A 22,063-nucleotide genomic window follows, 5' to 3' on the forward strand; every position below is an offset into this window, starting at 1 on the left:
GCCGCGCCCCACTCAAGCCCGCAGCCAATAGCAGCCCAACTTCGTGACTCGCCCGGCCAATCCGGACACGCTTTATTGGAGGTCGGCGAAGCTCTCGCCGAGCGCGCCGCGAGTTGTTGGGTTCATTGCGCTGGGCAGGGGAGGCGATTCACTCCCCCCCCCCTTTGTTGGTGTCTCTCCCGGGAGGGCGGCAGAGGCCGGCGATGCCCGAGTTCCTGGCGGACCCGTCGGTGCTGACCAAGGAGAAGCTGAAGAGTGAGCTGATCGCCAACAATGTGAGCCTGCCGGGCGGCGAGCAGCGCAAGGACGTGTATGTGCAGCTCTACCTGCAGCACCTCACCGCCCGCAACGCGCCCGCCGCGCTCGCCCAGCCCGACTTCTCCAGCGACGAGGAGAGGGAGCCCACCCCGCTCGGCGCCAGAAGCAGAGGAGGAGCCGCTCCCGGCCGGGTAGGAGACCATCCCCCTGCCGCTCGGGTGACCCCAGCGCTGCTGTACAAAGGGCTGGGGCGGACACTGACCGCCGCTCGTGCTCCCGCTCCTCAGCCCTTCCCTTCCCGCGCATGTAGACCCGTCCCCGGGGAGCTGGCCGTAGGCAGGCGGCGTGCGCCGCCTCCCGCTCTATCGGAGGTGCGGAGCGCGCTCTGGCGGCCCCGGCCTGTCTGCGGAGGTTTAACTCGGTTTAGGGGAGAGCTCGGTGCTTTCCTCTCACCCAGAGTTCCTGGCGGCCCCCGCTTGGGGCAACAGCGGCTCTCGGTGGCCGATACGAGCTCCTCGGCGCAGACGTCTTCCCCCGGGGGTCTTCACTCGGCGGGGCGCTCGGGTCTCTGCCCCGTGCTTAGGGAGAGGGGCGCTCTGCCAGAGGGATTTCCTTTCCTAGTAACTTCAAACTAGGGCGTACTCCGTTGTCTGGCACAGCCCACTTCGCCCTGCAGCGCGGGGGCTCGCTGAGTGTCGGCTGCCAGCGCAAGGAGCATCTGCGGGACTAAGATGTTTGGCTAGGCTGGGAGATCGAGGTGTCTTGTTGATGCCTCTGTAAACTTTAGTAGTGAAGTTGCTAGATGGCAAATCGTCTGATGGATGCTTATTTATAATATGTAGAATAAAATAATATGGTAATATCTCTCGTGTTTGTAGCATGCCAGGTTCTTATGCTGTAACTCAAGTTGGCTAAAGAAGTTGTCTTTGTGTGTGTGTTGTTTAAAAAGAAATGGAATTAAGTAAGTAAGTTACTAATCTTTAGACCAATTTGCCCATGACTTTAATGTCCTGAAACTTAAACTTCATCAAAGGAAGAGAGAGTCGGGCTTCTTTCCACAAGACTGTCTTTGTGATCTAAACAAACCTACAGCTCTCCTACAGAGTTTGTTGCATTGAAATAACTCAGACAGGTGTGAACGTTTCTGTTCACATTGGTGGATTGTTACTAAGTCTACTTTTCTTTTCTTTTTTCTTTTTGAAGGAAAAAAATACTTAATAATTTGATCTAAAGAATGCTTTAAGTGTGACTGTACTTACCTGTATCTGAGTGGATATGCTATAGGGAAGTGCCTTGTTCAGTGCACGTGTTTGGGTAAGAACCAGCAATCTAAGAAAGCTGGTTCAACCCCGCAAGTATGCGTGCAAGGAGAAAGTGGGGTGATGGACATGCAGGCCTTGCCTATACTGGGTAAACTTTATTTAAACATTATTTGAGAGGAAATAATTTTGCTTGTAATCTAAAATACATCGAAATACCATGGGGATGGGCCTCATATAAAAGACTTGTAATAAATAATCATTGCTAGGTTGAGTTTTGAGTTGTAGTTCTTTTGATGTTTATAATCCAGGTGACTAAAATCCTGTATCTTTTAAAGGTGATTTGTGAAAGGGGAAACAAGAGTGTCGAGAACAAATCTATCTTCTTCTTTTTTAACACTAGAAATTCAGACAAGTAGTATAGTGAGTACACTAGTACAGCTTGGGTGAAACTAGTACATCTTGGATCAAGAAACTGAAAGCTGAGCAATTGAAAGAGGAAGGGATTTTTATGTATTAAACTTACTTTTTGTTCTAATGCTGAAGTCAAATGCCTGAGTAGAATCTGAGAGACTGTCTTTCTTTAAAGCTTAATGTTTCTTCCTTCAAGAAAATTTCTTGCAAAACCAGGGAAAGCCGGACTTGACGTGCTTCACAATTCTGAGGCACCAAAAAAACCCAGCAGGAAAATATCAAATGTAGACAGATATTTTTGGTCCTCTCTTGTACATCATAAAGAAACAAAAATGTAGTATAAACCCAATTTTAAAAAAATCCTTTGCAGGTGACCTTTTTAAAACAACGTTCTAAACTGAACACACAGCTCCGATACTTTTCCTAAAAGACCAAAAAACCCCACGCTGCTGCCGTGACTACAGTGAAGAATATTATTACATGGGTTATGTAACAGTTGCAAGAACAATAAACTAGAGGTTTATTGTGTGTCTGATGGTGAAGTACTTTTAGCATAAAAATTACAATAAATTATCTTACTGGGAGCTTGTTCCAGTTTGAAAATAGTACAGTTGGTTGTGGCTTACATAGTGGGATTAACACCTCAGTGCTTGGTAACTGATATAGCATGCTAATCTTTCCTTATTTTGGAGTGGGGAGCTATTTAAGTAATAGTCTCCTGCTGTTGGGGATTCGTCATGGAGACGACTGAAATGTTAACGGTCTAGAGATAAATAATTGTAGTTTGGCAATCCAAAAAATTGTTGCTTTTTAATAGCATTGGTTAAAAATTAACATCTTAGGGCCATGCAGCCTTACTAACATAGTTGCAGAACATAGAGCCCTAATATTAACTCAAGAACTCGAGCTCTGTTTAGCCATAAGGGGCAGACTAAGTGTGTGGAAGCTTTCTGCTGTATTCCCTGTTCAAACTTCAATACAAGACTTCAGTTCATAGTTAACATAGTGAGTTTCTGGATCTCTAATGTGCTCTGGGTGCAGGAGTTGCTCTCAAGGGTTTTGATTTGTGTATGATCAATCAGGTGTGCCTATTCACTTTCTCTTAATACAAGAAGTGGGGGGGCACAAAGTGGAAAGGCAAACCTTAAAATATGTAGGAAAAAGAGAACTGTCAACTAATGATGGCTGGTTGAGCAGCACTTGAGAATGTAGATTTAAAAAAAATCTTCAAGGATTTACAATATCAAGCTGTGAATACTATTAACTTATCTGTGATCTCATTACACACTCCTCCTCTGCCCCTTTTCCCTCATACTGTTGCATTTTGTTTCAAATTAAACTTGGTGTTTGGGGCAGGGATTTTTTTCTTTTCACAGGCAGCTTGTTAAGGTTCAGCATTACCCATGATCAGACCACTTTTTCATTTGCTTATAACTTTGCTGAACTTTAATCAGCTGGGCTGAAATTTTTCATGCTGGATGTCTGCCTCAGGCTGAGAGCAAGGAAACTGTCCTGTGTTCTCAGTGAACCTTCCCTAACTTCTGGGCTCAGGCAGTTTGGTGGAAGAAACTGTGTGATTCTAATGCAAAGGGGACAAGAGGGAGGCCTGCCTGAGGGTTGGGAGGGGAGTAGACTGAGACAAAGAGCCTGGAGGATTTTGGGAAAAGACTGGGAACCATTGGGGTGGAGGATAGAGAGCTCTACGAAGAGTCAGGGTATGGGGGGAGAACTGAGACCGATTGTCCAAAGACTAGGACAAGGAGCTTGGGGAGTGGGCACACTTAGGGTACTTCTATACTTACCTCCGGGTCCGGTGGTAAGCAATCGATCTTCTGGGATCGATCCCGGAAGTGCTCGCCGTCGACGCCGGTACTCCTGCTCGGCGAGAGGAGTACACGGAGTCGACGGGGGAGCCTGCCTGCCGCATGTGGACCCGCGGTAAGTTCGAACTAAGATAGTTCGACTTCAGCTACGGGTTTGAGCATTGGCCTGCTAAACCTAGGGTAGCTGAAGTTGCGTATCTTAGTTCGAAGTGGGGGTTAGTGTGGACCAGCCCTTAGGGCTTGTCTACACTGGAAGTGTTAAAGTGCTGCCGCGGCAGCGCTTTAACATGCCTTGTGTGGTCACTCCCAGCGCTCTTAAAAAAAAACACCTCAATGAGGGGCGCGGCTCCCAGCACTGGGTCAATGTTTACACTGGTGCTTTACAACTGCTGCGCTCAGGAGGTTGTTTTTTAACACCCCTGAGCGAGAAAGTTGCAGCGCTGTTAATTACCAGTGTAGACAAGACCTGAGATTGTGAGCTGGTGGGGAAGGGGAATGTAGGTGGGTAGAAGGGTGTGACTGTAGATTGAGGGGGAGGGGCATGCACAGGATAGATCAGGGGTGGGCAAACTTTTTGGCCTGAGGACCACATCTGGGAATATAAATTGTATGACAGACCATGAATGCTCACAAAATTGAGGTTGGGCTGCGAGAGGGGGTGAGGGCTCCAGTTGGGGGATGTGGTCTCTGGGGTGGGGCTGAGGATGAGGAGTTTGGGGTCTAGGAGGGTGCTGTGGCTGGGTTTGGAGGGCAGGAGAGGGATCAGGGCTGGGGAAGGGGTTCAGGTTCTGGCTGGGGGTGTGGGCTCTGGGGTGGGGCTGGGGATGAGGAGTTTGGGGTGCAGGACGGTGCTCTAGAGGATTGAGGGGTTTGTAGAGCGGGAGGGGGATCACGGCAGGGGGTTGGGGCATGGGGAAAGGCTCAGGGGTGCTGTCTCTGAGCGCCGCTTACCTCAAGCAGCTCCCAGAAGCAGTGGCATGTCCCTTCTCCGGCTCCTACACGGAGGTGCAGCCAGGTGGCTCTGCATGCTGCTCCATCTGCAGGCACCGCACCTGCAGCTCCCATTGGAGGAGCGGGCCATGCTGTGGCTTCCAAGAGCCACGTGGAGTGGCCCCCGACTTAGCAAATTTTTTAAATACTTGTTCAGTGTATGGCCCCGTGGCTTATGGCACACTACTCAAACCCTGCTTCTGAAGACAGAATTATTAATTTCCTTATGGGGTTATCACTATAGTATCTGAGAACTTCATTAAACTTGAAGTTCTCAGATATTTTCACAATGCACTGGGTGGTGAGGAGGTTATTATCCCCATTTACTGAGGCAAAACTGAGGCACAAAGACTAGCACAAAAGTATCCACTAACTTTGGGTGCTCAATTTGTGATGAATAGATCCTTATTTTTGATTCCAGAGCAACTAGCATTATATAAAGAACGAGGAGTACTTGTGGCACCTTAGAGACTAACGGGCTTATGTTCAAATAAATCTGTTAGTCTCTAAGGTGCCACAAGTACTTAGTCTGTATCAGCAAAAAGAACAACACGGATACCACTCTGAAACCTATAATGCGGTAAAGCAGTGCTCGGAGGGGGGGCTGCGCACTCCGGTGGATCAATGCAAGTTTGATATAACGCGGTTTCATCTATAACACGTTAAGATTTTTTTTTGGCTCCCGAGGACAGCGTTATATCGAGATAGAGATGTACTTCATTTGCAACTGCAAGTGCTCAGTACTTGAGCAAGTCAGACACCCAGAAAATGAACCTCTAACTATTGACCATCTAAGAAAAGTTTTAAATGACTTGCTTAGCCTCATGTAGGAATTCTCCAGCGGAGTCAGGGATAGAATCCAGGTCTCCAGGGTATTCAGCTCCCTTATCTGTGAGGTCATAGTTTCTCTTCCTGCAGTCCCCTGCCTCATTGACCATACACTTCAGCAGTAAATGAAGCAGGGGCCCTCCAGGCAAGTCTCTGATCTTGTTCTGGAGATGAATCATTCTTTACACTGGATAAATCAGGGGTTCGGGGTGGGAGGGCAGAAGGAGAGGGAGTATGTGACCATTAAAGACTGTATAATGATGAATACACACAAGAGGGCTGAATTAAGGTTGCATGGGTAACCTTAATTTTAGCATTTCCTAACTTTTGAGTGCTTGACTTTACAACTTTATCTCTCAAGAATATTGAGAACATTAGAATATGTAAAATCTTTGTACAGTACAGGAACTTATGCCGATTAGAGCCTTTAAGTAATGTTGGTATACAAACAGAGTGGATTTGATTTAAATCATTAGTCAGGAAGAGTCTATTTAATCATGGTTTTCTACATAAAAGTGCATTCTTGTTGGTTGGTAAACCTTAATACATATTCTTCACAACTCAGAGATAGATGTAGGTTTCATTTTTAGAAGGTACACACTATACATTTTTAAACAGTGATTTATTTTGAAAACTTTTCAGATTCGTTTTACAGCTGTATCTTAAAATGAATGATTGTTTATTTCATTTACCAAAGGTAATTGAAGCAGATAGTTCACCTCCCAATGACTTCATAAATATCTCCAATACAACATGCTAATCATTTAGTATTTGGAGGATTTTCTTGATATGCTGTATTAGGAGGAGAACATCACCAGACAGACAACTAAAACAATTTAAATGTCAAGTACTCTGGATTTTTTTTCTTCAACAGCAAACGTATATTTTAACAAAACAAGCATATGTCCCTCGCTTCTCACATTTATCTCCGGACTTCTTCTCCTTGTCCAGATCTATTCTGCCCCGAACAATCTTCTATTCATTGAACTTTTTGAAACTTTGCACTTTTAGAGAGAGGTAAGGGATTGACTCTGTGTACACAAATTTGCAGAGGGACAATATAATTGCTATTTCTCAACTCTATATATTGATTTATTTAAAAACATTTTTGCTGTTAACAAGCATGTTACCTCTGGACACACAAATCCACTGTTTGAGAACTGCAAAACTAGGCATCTCAGATGGTATCTTGTAGACTGAGCACTGAGTCCCATTGGGTAAATAGAAAGATTAACCTAAATCTATACAGAAGCATATGGAACCCCATAAAATTGGATCCCTAATCCATGAACTATTGGAACTCCTTTACAAAACATTAGATTAATATATTGTCTTGTACTATAGAATTTATAATCCCTATTCCATGATGAGATACGTTTGAGCTATAATAGTTTTAATTAAGATACATCTTAAGTTTTTCCTCAAAAAGCATTTTATCTAATCAAAAAAATCCGATTTTAAATCAAAAATCCAATTTAAGTTTTTAAAAAAAATCATTGATATATTTTTTTTTTTATCCACCCTGACAAACGATAAGTAATGGCAAGGAAATAATTACACCAAGTGCAAATGTAACCTAAAATAATCATTGCTGCAAGGTATTTGAGATCAAGAGCTTAGTCAGACTCCATAAAGGATTAGACACTTTTGGATAAAAACATCCTAGTTACATTAAACAAAAAATATAGGAGGAATACAAATTCACATGCTTTATAGACCAGCCCTCAGTGGTTGTCTCATCATATATTAACATTTTTTTATATTAATAATTCCCAGTGTACATAGTTTCACTTTTGGCAGCAGACATGTGGTGTTGACAAGACTTGTATTAAGAGAGCCCCGTTCTGAGTAGTAGTAAAGATGCCTGAGCCTTGTCACTACCAGTAGTGGAGCTGCACCTGTTTGGGATTAAGGCTTTAGAAAATCCTAGTGTAAATGCAGTGTAGCTGTCCTCATTTTAGGAAGAAACCTCCTCTTATTAGCAGGTTATTTCATAGTTGTCCAAATGATTTCTGGCCCCTTTCATTAAAGCATGTGGTACCAGCTACAGTTGAAGACAAGCCATTGGAGTAGTAGAACAACTGATCTGACCTAATACAACAGATCTTAACTCTTGGCAAAATTCTTCTAGTCATTTTATTTTCAACAAGGGTCCTGGTAACCAGCAATCTCAGTGTTCGATCTTTTCTCAGCAGCAAAGGTGGGGGTAGGACAACATGTAGAAGTGATTTTTTTTCTCTTTTGCATTCTTTCACCCTCCCCACCCCAATCTTAGTGAGACTAGTTAGTAAGGATTCAAGGTGAACAGCGACAGATCCTTCAAAAACCTGAAGAGAGAGTGCAAGTCATAAGCTGTAACTTGTTTATAGTGTGGGTGTAAGGCTAAGACAACAATCTTAGGAAAAAATATGTGGAACCGCCATTGATTTTAATTGCTTGTTTGGACATTTAGGGCTCAATTCTCCAGTCTAAGTTCCAGATCCTTTGCACAAGTAGCTAACGAACATGTGATGGGGCCTTGCTGCTAAGGGTAGAGACTTCCACTTCTTACTTATGGAAGATGGGTAAGAAGTGGATTTTCACTGTGTACTCTTGCTCCTAAAGCCAAAGGTTTGCTTTACTATTATGTTATTGCAATATTGTATACACTTACTAGGTTATAAAAATTCTACAGTTCATATATAATCTAATGTCAAAGGTCTCTCTGCATGTAAAAACGGCAACTCGTAACGCAGCACATCTTGTACCTGTGCGTCTAAGAATCGATGCCATACTTTGTCAAGTTTAATAACAGCTGTGACATAATAGCTTTGTGTTTGCACAGATAGTCAGTCCACACTACTTTACTTTAGGAGAGGTAGTATTCTCCCCCCACCCCCCAATTGAATACAACTTACTGCTTGGGACTTTCAGCGCATGTGTCTCCCTCTTTATGAAATAAAAATAACATATTACCTGTAAACAACTGATTTTTCTCTCCACCTGTTAAATAGTTCCTTGACAGTCTATTTTTAGTGCTCTATAATATATGTGAGGGCCCCCCTGCTTGTATTTCTGGTATCGCTCTGGAAAGGGTGATGGAGTCAGGATGATCAGATGTTGGATTGTGTCTCTTCTAAATATACAGTAATCTGAGGAAGAATAGCTGCACTGAGTGGTAAAATTCCTGTCAGGGTCGCAGTGAAAGGCTAAGCTTATCTGTTTTAGTATGGACTACTAAGGATGTAACCAATTCTGTGGATTGTGATAAACATTATGCTCCTATATTTAGTCCATTAATTCAAGCTGATAATGTATAGTGAACACTAGTGTTGTACATCTGTCTAGAGCTAGAAAGACCGATTGTTTTGACATGTGAAGTGGAAACACTCCTCTTAAACTGTGGTATTTGTAAGCTATCACTTATTTATATTGCAATATAGTCTAGAGACCTCAGTCAGGTGTCAGGCCCTCATCATGATAGGTCCTATAGAAGAATACAAGAGAAACCTTGTCCTTAGCTAAGAAGCAATTCTGTGATGTGGATCTGAAATATTACGTAGTTGTATGTGTTGGTCATGAGTCCATGCAACCAGATAGTTATTTGAGCCACTGTGTGTGTTGCTCTCTCCTTTCTTCCTCATCACCAACTTCTATCGAATGGAGAGGGTTTTTTTTTTTTTCCCCTCCTATAAATCTCTAATTTAAGAAATGAGAATTTTTTTATCCATTCAAAGGTCTAAGAGAAGCTTGGATGAAAAGCCTTCAGATATACATTCTAACTTCAGAAAGGGAGTATCTACATTCATGCACTCTGTAAGTTAGTAAAATATTAAAAAATAAATAAAATTCTAAAACATGTTTGCAATTATTTAGTGGACCTCTGCTAACCAAGCTGCTGTGTCAGAATTTATGTATAGTTATATGCGCTGAAAACACAAAGTGCTTCAACTTTAACAACAAATACTTAGTTAGCCCTGCTATGAGCAAAATTCTTTGTAATCCAAAAGAACCTGAAGGAACTAATCTGGAGTAGTTACGTACCTTATCTCCCAATGCCACAGGAAATTCTAAACTTCAGTGATACAGAGCTAGAGATTGGCCCAGACAATGTTAAGGGGCTGGATAGGATCTACAAGAAAGTCTGCTTATAACTGTAACTCATTTATCAGGGTGGATTTAATTTAAATCACTAGTCAGGAAGATGCTATTTAATCATTGATTTCTACATAAAAGTGCATTCTTGGTTGTTATAAACTTAACACATATTCTTTACGACTTGGAGATAGATGTAGGTTTCATTTTTAAAAGGTACACACTATATTTTTTTTATATATATATAGATAGATAGATTTAAAGGAACATTTTATTTATATATATATATAATTTTCAATGCAGCTTCCTCCTGAGAAGGAATACTTCTCGTGATGTTTCATTCGGGTGACGAGGCCTTGCATTTCTTTGTTGCACTGTTTGCATTTTGCACCCATGCCTGTCTTACCCATAGGTAGAGGAACTTCATTAAAATATTCCCAAACTGAGTCTCTTTTACAGCCTGCTGCCATTATAGGTTTTCCCTTCTAGTGAGAGAATGGTATGGTACATCTCAAATCAATGAACGCTATACTCAAAAGACCTCAAGACTTCTGGAATATGCTGCTCAAACAGTTTCACTTTTGTTTCTACTGCCTGTCCCTCCCTTCCCACATTTCTCTCCAGACTTCTTCTCCTTGTCCAGATCTATTCCGCCCCCCAACAGTCTTCTATTCATTGAACATTTTGAAACTTGGCACTTTTAGAGAGAGATAAGGGATAGACTCTGGGTACACAGATTTATAGAGGTACAATAGGGTTGAGGTCTGTTATTTATCTCTCTCTCTCATATATAGATTGATTGATTGATTTAAAAAAAGGCTGGGGACGGGGCCCTTAAAGTTTTTCTGAACGCTGTTAGCCAGAAGACTAAGCCTACCAGCAAGGGTGGAAACATGCCTGTGCCACAACTCCTCTCCCTTCCATCACCCCCAACCCATGTCCCAGGCAATGTAAAGGAATTAAAACCAGTATGTGCTGTTACATGCTGCATTGAACTACAGTGTGGTCAATCAACTATTCTCTTAAATGTATTACTACTAGGGCTGGCCAAATGTCGGGGGGGGGGGGATTATGAATATATTTGAATTTCACTGGTATTAATATCTCATTTGGTTGTTAATATTTGCCCAGCTGTAAGATTGGTCAAATAACCCAATGTAATAATTGAAGTGTGACAAACACTGAAACTTTATCTAATATATGAGTAATGTTCAAACCTAATTAAGGCTGTCAAACAATTAAAATCAATACTTGGTCCTGCTAGTGAAGGCAGGGGGCTGGACTCAATGACCTTTCAAGGTCCCTTCCAGTTCCAGGAGGTAGGATATCTCCATTTAAAAAAAAAAACAAAAAAAACCAAACAAACACAAAAAAAACCTACTCTTAAATATCTCCAGAGGTGGAGATTCCACAATCTCCCTAGGCAATTTATCACTTGAGTTAAACTGCAATTAATTGACATCCCTAAACCTAATTTTTCTTGCTTCTTTCTCTTCCTGCCATAGTCTATTTTTTTTCTCTCCCTTGCCAATCATAATCATGGCATATCTATCTCCTGAGCTGCTGTCAGTCTATTTTCTTTTTCTCTGTGTTCAGCTTCCTATCATTTCCCCACTTCTCTCCCAAAACCACCTCTGTAGTAGTTTTCTTTAACTTGTCAGTTTCTTTTGCCCACCCCAATCCCATCTGTGCACCTATTCCTTGGGCTTGGAGATATTACACCTGGTTTTCATAGAACTGGGCCTACTAGCAGGCTGCCATAGAGCAGTGGTTCTCAACCAGGGGCCCAGGGCCCCCTGGGAACCCATGAGGAAGTTTCAGGGGGTCTGCCAAGCAGGGCTAGCATTAGACTTGCTGGGGCCAGGGCAGAAAGCCAGAGCCACACTACATGGGGCTGAAGCCTGGGGCCCCGAGGCTGAAGCCTAAGTAACTTAGCTTTGCAGGGCCCCTTGTGGCATGGGGCCCTAGGCAATTGTCCTGCTTGCTACCCTCCCCTAATGCCAGTCCTGGCTTTTATATGCAGAAAAACAGTTGTGGCACGGCTGTGGAGTTTTTATAGTCTGTTGGCGGGGAGGGGGGCAGAAAGAAAGGTTGAGAACCCCTGCCATAAAGTCTATAGCCTTGAAATTCACTCTTGCTTCAGAACTATGACCCAGAATCCCAGCTTCCCCTCCCCTCCCCCTTTTTTTTTAAAGCTTCTATCATTGATGGTTGCAGAGTTGGGCTATCAATTGATTGCAGTTAACTCACAGGATTAACTCCAAAAAAAAAACCCAAAAAAAACCCCTAATCTTGATTAATCACCGTTTTAATTGCACTGTTAAATAATAGAATACCAATTGAAATTTATTAATCAGCATGGACACGTTCTCTGGAATGGTGTTTGAAGCATGAAGGGACATATGATTCTCTAGCACATCTGGCACATAAATATTTTGTGACACCAGCTACAACAGTGCCATGTGAATGCCTGTTCTCGCTTTCAGGTGACATTGTAAACAAGAAGTGGGCAACATTCTTTTCTGCAAATGTAAACGAGCTATTGGCTGAACAAGAAGTAGGACTGAGTGGACTTATAGGTTTTAAAGTTTTACGTTGGTTTTTTGACTACAGTTATGTAACAAACAAAAACCACCTTGATTTGTAAGTTGCATTTTCATGTTAAAGATTGCACTACAGTACTTGTATGAGGTGAATTAAAAAATACTATGTATGTAATTCAAAATAACAAGGTGAGCACTATACACTTCGTATTCTGTGTTGTAACTGAAATCAATATATTTGAAAATGTAGAAGAACATCCAAAATATTTAATAAATTTCAATTGGTATTCTATTGTTTAACAGTGCAATTATTTTTTTTTAATCGCTTGACAGCCCTATTTCAAAGATAACTCTGAAAATGTGAACCAAGTGCAAAATTATGGAAAGAGGTCTGTAGAGGGCATTAAACAGCCCTATGATATGCTCTTCTCATCTGGGTGAGAGGCCATTGGTGTCTTGACTACAGCCATTGAATTTGGTATGTTTCCAAGATGCCACAGAATTCTGTTGTCCGTGTGGAATTTGCTATTTTGCTGCAGCCAGGCACCCAACTATTGTGATATACCTGCAGCTGCCTCTTGCTCTCCAGCTTTCTCCATGAGGAGTGTTAACTGGATTATAGTGCATGCTGTCTGCACTGTTCTGTGGAGGAGGGTAGCAGGGGCTTAGGGAGCAAAAGATGGTATCCAGTTGGCAGTTAGGGGAAAGAACCAGAAAGGCAGCTGGGTTGCATATACAAGAGGTCAGTAGCCAAGGCTTGAAGAGTCAGATTTCCAGTGTCTCATCTGCCTGCCCCCCCCCCCCCCTCCTTTCTTGGATCACAGTAGCTAATGATGCCTATGGAGATGGTTCAACTGAGAACACAGGGAAAAAATGATGGTTGTTGGACTAGTTTTGTAACAATTACTGATTTATTTTTGGTCAATAAGCCATAGTTTTTGTTTTTGTAAAGGCAGGGGGATGATAGAGCAAATGAACACTTCAGAATTTAGGGATGTTTGCATTGTGCTATGGAGGACATGAAAGATAGGGAAGGATGACTGTTCAGGTGCACAATTTGTGAGAAATCAATCCTTGTAGCCTTTAGCTGTTGGGAGAAGACTGAGATTTCCTACAGGGATGCTGTCCTTTGAGCCCTGCTTAGGAAGAGTGTTGGGGGGGGGGGGGGGTCTTAACTTCTGCCTCTGGTTATCTGATAAACTTGAAGTCTTTCCACTCCCCACTCATGTTGCTGGAAGTGGGGGAGAAGGAAGAAAATGTTCTCTTATCCCAGAGCCTTCTGGTTGCCATGAAAGTAGGTTGAGAGTTCTCACATTACTCTTCCCTAAAGCTTCTGGCTTGTGAAAGGGTGGTATTGTTTCCACTATTTAACTCCCTCTTCCTGTCCACACCTTCATTTGAGTGCCCCTTCCCATGGAATTGCTGTTGCTCAGAAGCTTCCCAAGCTTCTGCGGGATGAAATTGAATTGATTCTTACCAATTTCAATGCTGCCCACAGAGATCTGAATAAACAGCAATGAAAACTAGCAAGAGTAGCCAGTTTTCACTCTGCTGCAGCTTGTAGAATCTCCAGGATAGCTGCGGAAACACTAGAACTGGCTGCACAGTTAGGACATTTGTGCACCATTTTAACCTCTGTGGCTGGAAGGTTTTCCTTGCATCCTTAACATCTTAAAAAACTTTTCAAAATGAAAGCTCTGAATTTGGAAAAAGTAATAGCAGTTGCTTGTGGAAGTTTCCTACTTGCCCTAGATGAATTTGTCTGTCCAGAAAAACAGTAAATCATGGTAAATGTTTTATTGCTGGTAACATTCTAAAATTTTTCTTTAAATATTAAATGTCTGTAATTGTTTCCCTCACACCTAGCTGTACTCCTCTGGCATGCTGAGGTATTTGGGTTTGTAATGTCAGTCTGGTCAGTGATGTGGCCAGTGCCTTAACACCACTACAATACAGTACTAGCCTAAACAGATGCTTACTAGAGAATCCAGCATGAGTTTTAACATGCTGACTAGAGTTTGAATCTTTAATTATTTCATTGCCACTAAGGATAAGTAAGAAAAATTGAGCCAATGTGAAACTGGTTAAGATAAATGCCATGTTTAATGTTACAAACTAAGTGTGGCTGACAGACCAATAAGTAAACTTTAAAAAGGCCTCTCTTATAAATTGAGTTCTTCTATTATGTTGTAGGTTTGATAGTTTTTCAACCGTTTTGGAACTAGTTATTGAGGCAATTAAAATGTTTATATGGAAAACCAAAATGGGGTACACGTGGTTTAGGGATATGACTAATCCCCTAATTGGATTACATTTGCACACTAATCTAATCTCCTTGAGATTGCTTGGAATCCCTTAATTCCTGAAAGTGTAAAGAGTTGATAGCTTCTACTGAAGATACCTTACCATTCTTGCTGTGGGCTTGATCAGGCTCAAACTAGACATTGAGAAGCTTCCATTTTTGCATGAGTAGGGAGAGCAACATGCCATGGGCATTTATGGGCTAAAAGAATCCAAGTCTCTGCTCCAGAGCCCAAGAAGATACATATTACTTTTTGGAAAATCCAGAGCAACTGATAACCAGCCAGTTTCAGTTGGGATGCTGATACTATCAAACCCTGGCACTAATGCCCCCTTTAATTTTATTTAAAGTAGTGTGATCCCTAAAATAAGAGCAGATTTGTTTGCAAATTTATACAAAGCTGCTCTGAATGGGCAGCTGCTAGACAGTTGCTGGGACTCTGGCAGAGGGCAGCCTGGCAGAGAAGGCTAAGTGGGAAAACTAGACATTGTCTCCTGCATCTCCTCTGCTGATTAAGTGCTTACATGGAATCTGTGCCTGTTCTGTGGAGACCCAGGCCTCTGAAGTGCTAAGGCAGGGGCAGGGTTTCTGCAGCCTTCCTCCCTGAGTGGGACAGCTCCCAGAAAGCAGTGGCAGTATCTCAGTAGCAAAATCCCCGAGGCCTGGCACAGATGACTGCATCAGCCTGGGATCAGCAAGCAGTGGCTCCCTTTCTCCTCTCCCCTCCCCCACAGTAGGCTGAAGCGTGGTATCAAAGAGTCAGCAAAGCTTCCCACCCAATCACCAAAGTCCACATTCTGACACATTGTCTGGCTGCGGAGCAGCTGCGCACTGCTGCTGCAGTGGCGGAGATCTACTGACAGGGATCCAAGGACAAGGTGAGCCTAGTATGGGGCCCCTGAGCCCAGTCCCTTCCTCCATTCCTACCAGCAGTGTAAGTCCATTGCAGCAAATGGACAGAGGACTCCCTTTGAACGTCCATGGTCAGAGCCTGGTACCCATCACATCTCCAGACCACATGCAGGAATCTGACTTGAACAAAGCATGAGACCCTGGGAAGCCCTCTTTCTGACCCAGTCCAGCACAAACCTCCTCTTTTTCAGGAAAAGACAGCTGTGCAAAAGAGTAACCACAAGGACCACCCACTCCCCTCCCCAACCCCCAGGAACCAGAAGTCCGAAGTTTCTCTCTCTCCTGAGGAGGAGGAGGATCAAGGGGAGGCAGAAGAAAGTGGTCTCTCAGATGTTCAGATCCCCCTAGTTGCCCCAACATAAAACACTCAAAAAAAGAAAATGTTCTCTTATCCCATCTTCTTAAGAGTCGGATTCATGGGATTCCTCTAGTTGGCACACAGTGAAATCAGTTTCCCTCAAGCTGCATAATTCTGCAGAGTGTAGCAGGGCAAATAATACTCAGCACCTGGTTCCCCTGCTCACGTCCACGGAGTATAATGGCAGATACAGTCCTCCAGAGAGAAGCTCACCACCTGATGCATTTAACTGTGCATTCCTTTTGCCCATTTGCTCCCTAAACATCAAAGTCAAAATGGAATGTTGCGGCTGACTGCTCCGAAGGCAAAATTAGATAATTGAGAATGGGAACTATTGCACTCTTCTGGTAAAGAAATTGTCTCTCCGCAGTAGCTCTATTTGTCTCCGACTGGAATCACAAAGTTTTAGTATTGTTCTCTTTCTAGTTGGTTTACAACCAAGGCAACAGATACCTTGTTGCAAAGATGATCAAAAAGTTCCTCTCTATGCCTTTGCCCCACTTTTCCTCTCCTCACCAGAATGCTTAAGGAGAGAAAGTAGCACTGGTAATTCTGGTATCCCCAGTCTGGCCACGGAGGGCTGGTTCTCTGATCTCCTTGACAAGGTATAAATACCTCCCATGTGCTTTCCATTCAGAAGAGAGATGATCTTACAAGGGCTACTGGATAATAAAGTACAAGAGCATTTGTCTTTCTAACCTGACCTGTGTGATGAATATGCACTTGAGAGGTCTGGAGACATCCATATACCAAAATTTGTCTTTGGAGTACAACGGAACTGGTCGGAGTTCCTAAGTCAGCTATCCTGTGCTCAGACAAGACTATCATCATCAAAAAAAAAGGGGGGGGCACTTTGATGGTTAGATAGTAATGAGACACCCTGCATTTGAACCACTCATTAAGGTCTATAATGGCACTGAGATCACCACGTAAGATTCAGTAAGAGAACTTTATGCAAATCGGGAAGATGTTGCTCTCATAATAAAAAAAAAAAGTGCTAAAATGCTGGACATCTGGTGAAGATTAAATTCACTACTTATCTACTACACTAAGGATTCTAGACAAAGCAGCAACCTGACCTCTGAGAGCCTGAAGTGCCAGGCCTAATCCAAGTACATTTTGAAGAAATCCTGAGAAAATGTGGTATTGATGCAGATATGGGGGACAACGTTGTTGTCCTAGCATCAGTGGTTTAAACATCAAATGGGTCCATAAATATGCTGAATTAGTATATTTCTTTCTGGACGCTAAAGTTGTGGATATTGGCACACTAAATAATCTCTTTGGCCTCAGAGGCTCTGTTCAAGAACCAGGCAGCTAAGCTAAGACTGTCTGAATTCTGATCCAGACCTCTCTAACCTGACCTGTGTGATGAATATGCACTTTGAAAGACAAATGCTCTTGTACTTTATTATCCAGTGTCAAAGGGAAAGCGGGTTTTTGAAAGTGGCTGAGATGCTGCATCTCAGACGCATAGCATAAAAGTCAAAAAGCCTAATTCTATTTTCCAATATCAGAGCTCACTCCACTAGAGCTGCGGCACTTTCATGGGCAGAAATATCATTTGCCACATACAAGAAAATCTGTAAAACTGCTATCTGGTCATCTTGTTCATATCACCTTTGAATTCTACAAGCTGGACATCCAGTCATTGGATGCTGGTTTGGTAGATAGTTTTTGTGACATTACAGTGAGGAGCACCTATCAGGAAAGGGTTATCCCCTCTAACATCTGTACATAACAGTATATGGTCCTCTTTCCCACCATCTGAGTGGACACCGCTATAAAATCCTTGTTTCACTGATCTGCCATGTACTTCATTGCATTACATTCATTCAAGCAAGAATAGGAAAATTTATCTATATCTTACTTGAACTCTCTTTCTTGGAGTAAAGAAGTCTGCACATCCCACCCACCCTGAATGGGCTATTCATTGGAAAAGGATAGCGAATTAATTGGCATTCAGTTAGTTATTCACTGAAATCCTTGCTTTGCAGGAGGCTTTTTCTGTTTAGTCTTAATACTTAATTTTCCTCTTGGATATAGAGGAAAATTAACAACTGGCAGTTTCTCAGAGGTGAAGCCACACCTCTCCTGCCTCTGACAGGTTTGGTCAGCCTCCAAGGCTGCAGAGAGCAGAGTACCCAATGTTATGGATCTGCAGGCTTCGTTACTCCAAGAAAGGAAATTTTCAGGTGAGACATGAATACGTTTCCTATTGAGGAATAGTGCAGCTTGGCAGAGAGTTATAAAAGTTGTAGACCATGACTGTTTGTTTGCTGATTGCTCCTGGCTTTGTCTGCAGTGACCAACTTAGAATTTCACCAGTGGTAGCAATAGTGGCAGCAATAATGTAGATAGGATTTGGGTGGTGTGTGTTTATTTGTTTGTTTTTTACTAAAATGTATGCAACTCTCCAGAGAATGGTGAGGAGTGGCAGGAGCAGAGGAGCTCATGAGCCCATTACTACCTTAAGAGGAAAGAGGTGCTCGAAGGCCCAAGACTTCCTGTGTGTCCACAAAGGTAGTGGAGATATGCCACTGGAAACTAAATACACAGAGCTTGTGCGGTGTGATGGCAAAGGTATTTTTCAGCTTGGTGGGCTAGTAGGTGTAGTCTTCAGGCAAATAGGTGTTGGGGAAGTTTTCAAACCTGATCTATCCATTGTAGGAAAGATAAGACTTGTGATGGCCTGTGCTAGTCTCAATCAGCATAGAAGATAAGAAAAATGTGTAGGATCTGATCTCCGAGGCTCTTAAAACATATTGTTCTTTAATGACAACTGGCCTATGTTCATTTAAGACTTCCATGCTGGGTGAAATATTTTTATCTAGTATTGATAAAGGTAACACTACTAAACAAAAATGAGTGAATATCAAAACTGCTGTCCTCTATTGCTTCAGTACAGCCCACATGCATTCTCTCTACTCCTTCAATAGGGACAAAGACTTTGGTTTTGTAATGCGTGGAGAAATGGTGTAATTTTTTTTTCCTTTCTTTCTTTTCCCTTTACAGAAAGCCACAAAGAAAACAGACAAGCCCAGGCTGGAGGAGAAAGATGACCTAGATGTAACAGAGATCAGTAATGAAGACCTTCAAGAGCAACTTGTAAAATATGGCGTGACCCCTGGTCCAATTTTAGGTAGGTAAAATATATCAAATACTACTGATTTACTATGTATAATTACATACAACTATTGCATCACATAAGTAATATATGGTCTGTGCTGCAGAGCTTACAGTGTAAAGAGCTAATACGGTAGTCTAAATTTTCTGTGAGAAGTATGATTTAAGTAAAATAAAATACACTTCTGGTTTTTTATCAGAAGGTAATTGCAACAACCATTGCTAAACAGAGTTTGTACTCCAAACAGGTAATTTAACTTACAAATATCCATACATGTGAAATTAAACAATTTACATTAATGAGAAGACTAATTGTACAACCTTAGAATTAGTGGATTGATTTTAAATCAACAATTAGCATACCTTGATTTAAATCTATTTTAATCTTGTTTTGCTTTTGTACTTTAGTTACTTCCCTAAAAAGAGGCTAATTGGTTTGAGCATGTTTTAATGATTACACATTGCCAAGAGGCCTAGTCAAAAAAATTGACCATGGTTAGGCTCCTGGTGTGCTGCCTCTCATGCTGACCGATATTGTCTCATTTCCTTTCATTTCCCGGTCAGACTCTCACCATCTTTTGGTGACTGATGCGTTATTTACTAGATTAATTTTTTACTTGTGATTTGTGTCAAGCTCTGTTTGGGTGGAAACTGGAATGCAATTAAAAATGCACAAAACCACAGTATTTACTTTTTTTGTTAAAAATAAAGCTACTTTAAATGTGCTGGATACACAAGGTAAAACAAGCTTATCAAAACGTATCTTACATTTAAAACTAACTGACTGTAGTTACGTGAATTGATTTGTTTCTGGTCATCACATCCTTCCAAGATTTTTAGAACTGTAGCTCTCATCCTTTCCCACCTAGTTCATGTTTGTAGTTTGGAAGAGGAAGATAAACTTTCCTGCTGTTTCAACTCCATTTCAGTTTATTCACTTCAATTACTACTTCAAAGCTGACAAATTCATGAAGAGAGCATGTGTGGAAGAGGCTATTGCTGTCAAAAGATAGTTCAGTACTTCAACAAACTGGTTCCAATTGCTTAGCCAGTGACTTCCACCAGGTCAGTCGTCTGACTACCTTGAAAACTTCAGGTTCAAACATATACTGCATAATAAGAAGAACATAAGAAAGGCCGTACCGGGTCAGACCAAAGGTCTGTCTAGCCCAGTATACTGTCTACCGACAGTGGCCAATGCCAGGTGCTCCGGAGGGAGTGGACCAACAGGCAATGATCAAGTGATCTCTCTCCTGCCATCTATCTCCATCCTCTGACAAACAGAGGCTAGGGACACCATTCCTTACCCATCCTGGCTAATGGCCATTAATGGACTTAACCACCATGAATTTATCCAGTTCTCTTTTAAACACTGTTATAGTCCTAGCCTTCACAACCTCCTCAGGTAAGGAGTTCCACAAGTTGACTGTGCGCTGCGTGAAGAAGAACTTCCTTTTATTTGTTTTAAACCTGCTGCCTATTCCATTTGGTGACCCCTAGTTCTTGTATTATGGGAATAAGTAAATAACTTTTCCTTAGCCACTTTCTCCACATCATTCATGATACCTCTATCATATCACCCCTTAGTCTCCTTTTTTCCAAGCTGAAGAGTCTTAGCCTCTTTAATCTCTCCTCATATGGGACCCGTTCCAAACCCCTAATTATTTTAGTTGCCCTTTTCTGAACCTTTTCTAGTGCCAGTATATCTTTTTTGAGATGAGGAGACCACATCTATACGCAGTATTCGAGATGTGGGCGTACCATTGATTTATATAAGGGCAATAATATATTCTCAGTCTTATTCTCTATCCCCTATTTAATGATCCCCCAACATCCTGTTTGCTCTTTTGACCGCCTCTGCACACTGCGTGGACATCTTCACAGAACTATCCATGATGACTCCAAGATCTTTTTCCCAACTCGTTGTAGCTAAATTAGATTGTATGTATAGTTGGGGTTATTTTTTTTCCAATGTGCATTACTTTACATTTATCCACATTAAATTTAATTTGCCATTTTGTTGCCCAATCACTTAGTTTTGTGAGATCTTTTTGAAGTTCTTCACAGTTGAGACCAAAGCAGACTATCTTGAGCAGTTTAGTATCCTCTGCAAACTTAAATAATATTAAAACTTAATTTACATTAGATAAAATATTATCTAAGTTAAGTTTAGGCCTAAACATAGGTTGCATACCTTCAAATTTAAATTTAAATAGGCTTATTTTTATAAAAATATTTAAATCATCTGATTTTTTTAAGTCACTTTCATCTACCTTGTTCAGAATACTTTTTTCTATAGTCTGAACAAATACAATTCATGGAGTAGGTTTTAGAAACTGGGCATTAGACCTCCATGTAGCCAATAATTTATATACCTTTCTGTGGCTCATGACTTTCATAGGTCACCTGCACACCAGTCAGGAGAGAATTTGCATTACTCAGCAAGCTGACTTGAAGAAACATGATGCACAGTAATGTTAGGGAGCTGTTGGGAATGCAGAGGTGGAAATGTAAATATAAATGCTTTCACACTGCAATTCCCTGTTATAGGTTTTTGTTTGTTTTCTTCCCTGTCCCCGAAAAATCCCTTTTGAGTATGCATCCCCAAGACTAGTAATCGCAGAATGTGACTGCAGTGAGATGGTGCCAGTAGTCTCTTTAAAACAACAAAGATTGAACTTTCCTACTCTAAACTGTTTGCTATTGGACGACTCCTTCCCCAGTTGAAATAGGTTCAAACATCTAAATTGCTGGTGTAAGTATATACTTAGCCTGTTTCGTATCCTCTGCAGCAGAGCTCTAATGGAACTGTTGGCTACAGAGATATGTTAGTCCACGTTGCCTGTCTCAGATTTTTCTGTGCTGACTTTATGCATACTTTGGGGCAGAAACAGCCAGTGCAGAAACGTACATAAAAGCCTTAAAGTAACACTGGAGGAAGAGCCACCTACAAAATCCAAATGCTTAACCTATAATTGGGAAGATTCCTTAATTTGAATCGGAACAGACATGGTGACCTACCAAAAATGGATATCACGGTCTTGAGAAAGACACTGCCACTCCCTCCAAAGGAAAACTTGGTAGGCTCATGTTTGAGTAGAAACAAAGCAACATCAGCTACTTTCAGGGCATTGACAGCCTCCATGGGGTTTGCATGAGCATCTCTGATATGGAAG

The 22,063-nt window shown here is 41.9% G+C and overlaps 1 protein-coding gene across 12 annotated transcripts in view; it reads left to right on the plus strand.

Moving 5' to 3' along the window:
- Positions 1 to 22,063, plus strand: part of TMPO (thymopoietin) — a 48,399-nt gene continuing 26,336 nt past the window's right edge. For 2 of the 12 annotated variants that reach the window (XM_034773353.1, XM_034773373.1), the window contains exons 1-2: positions 4 to 449; positions 18,777 to 18,903. In XM_034773353.1, the coding sequence (XP_034629244.1) occupies positions 204 to 449; positions 18,777 to 18,903 (373 nt within the window). In that variant the 5' untranslated portion in view covers positions 4 to 203. Of the gene's footprint in view, positions 450 to 18,776; positions 18,904 to 22,063 lie in introns of all 12 variants that reach the window. The other 10 variants (XM_034773343.1, XM_034773316.1, XM_034773309.1 and 7 more) reach the window with 10 other exon arrangements.

The sequence above is a fragment of the Trachemys scripta genome, chromosome 1 (genome assembly GCF_013100865.1).
Source record: "Trachemys scripta elegans isolate TJP31775 chromosome 1, CAS_Tse_1.0, whole genome shotgun sequence".
Taxonomy (NCBI): Eukaryota; Metazoa; Chordata; order Testudines; family Emydidae; genus Trachemys; species Trachemys scripta.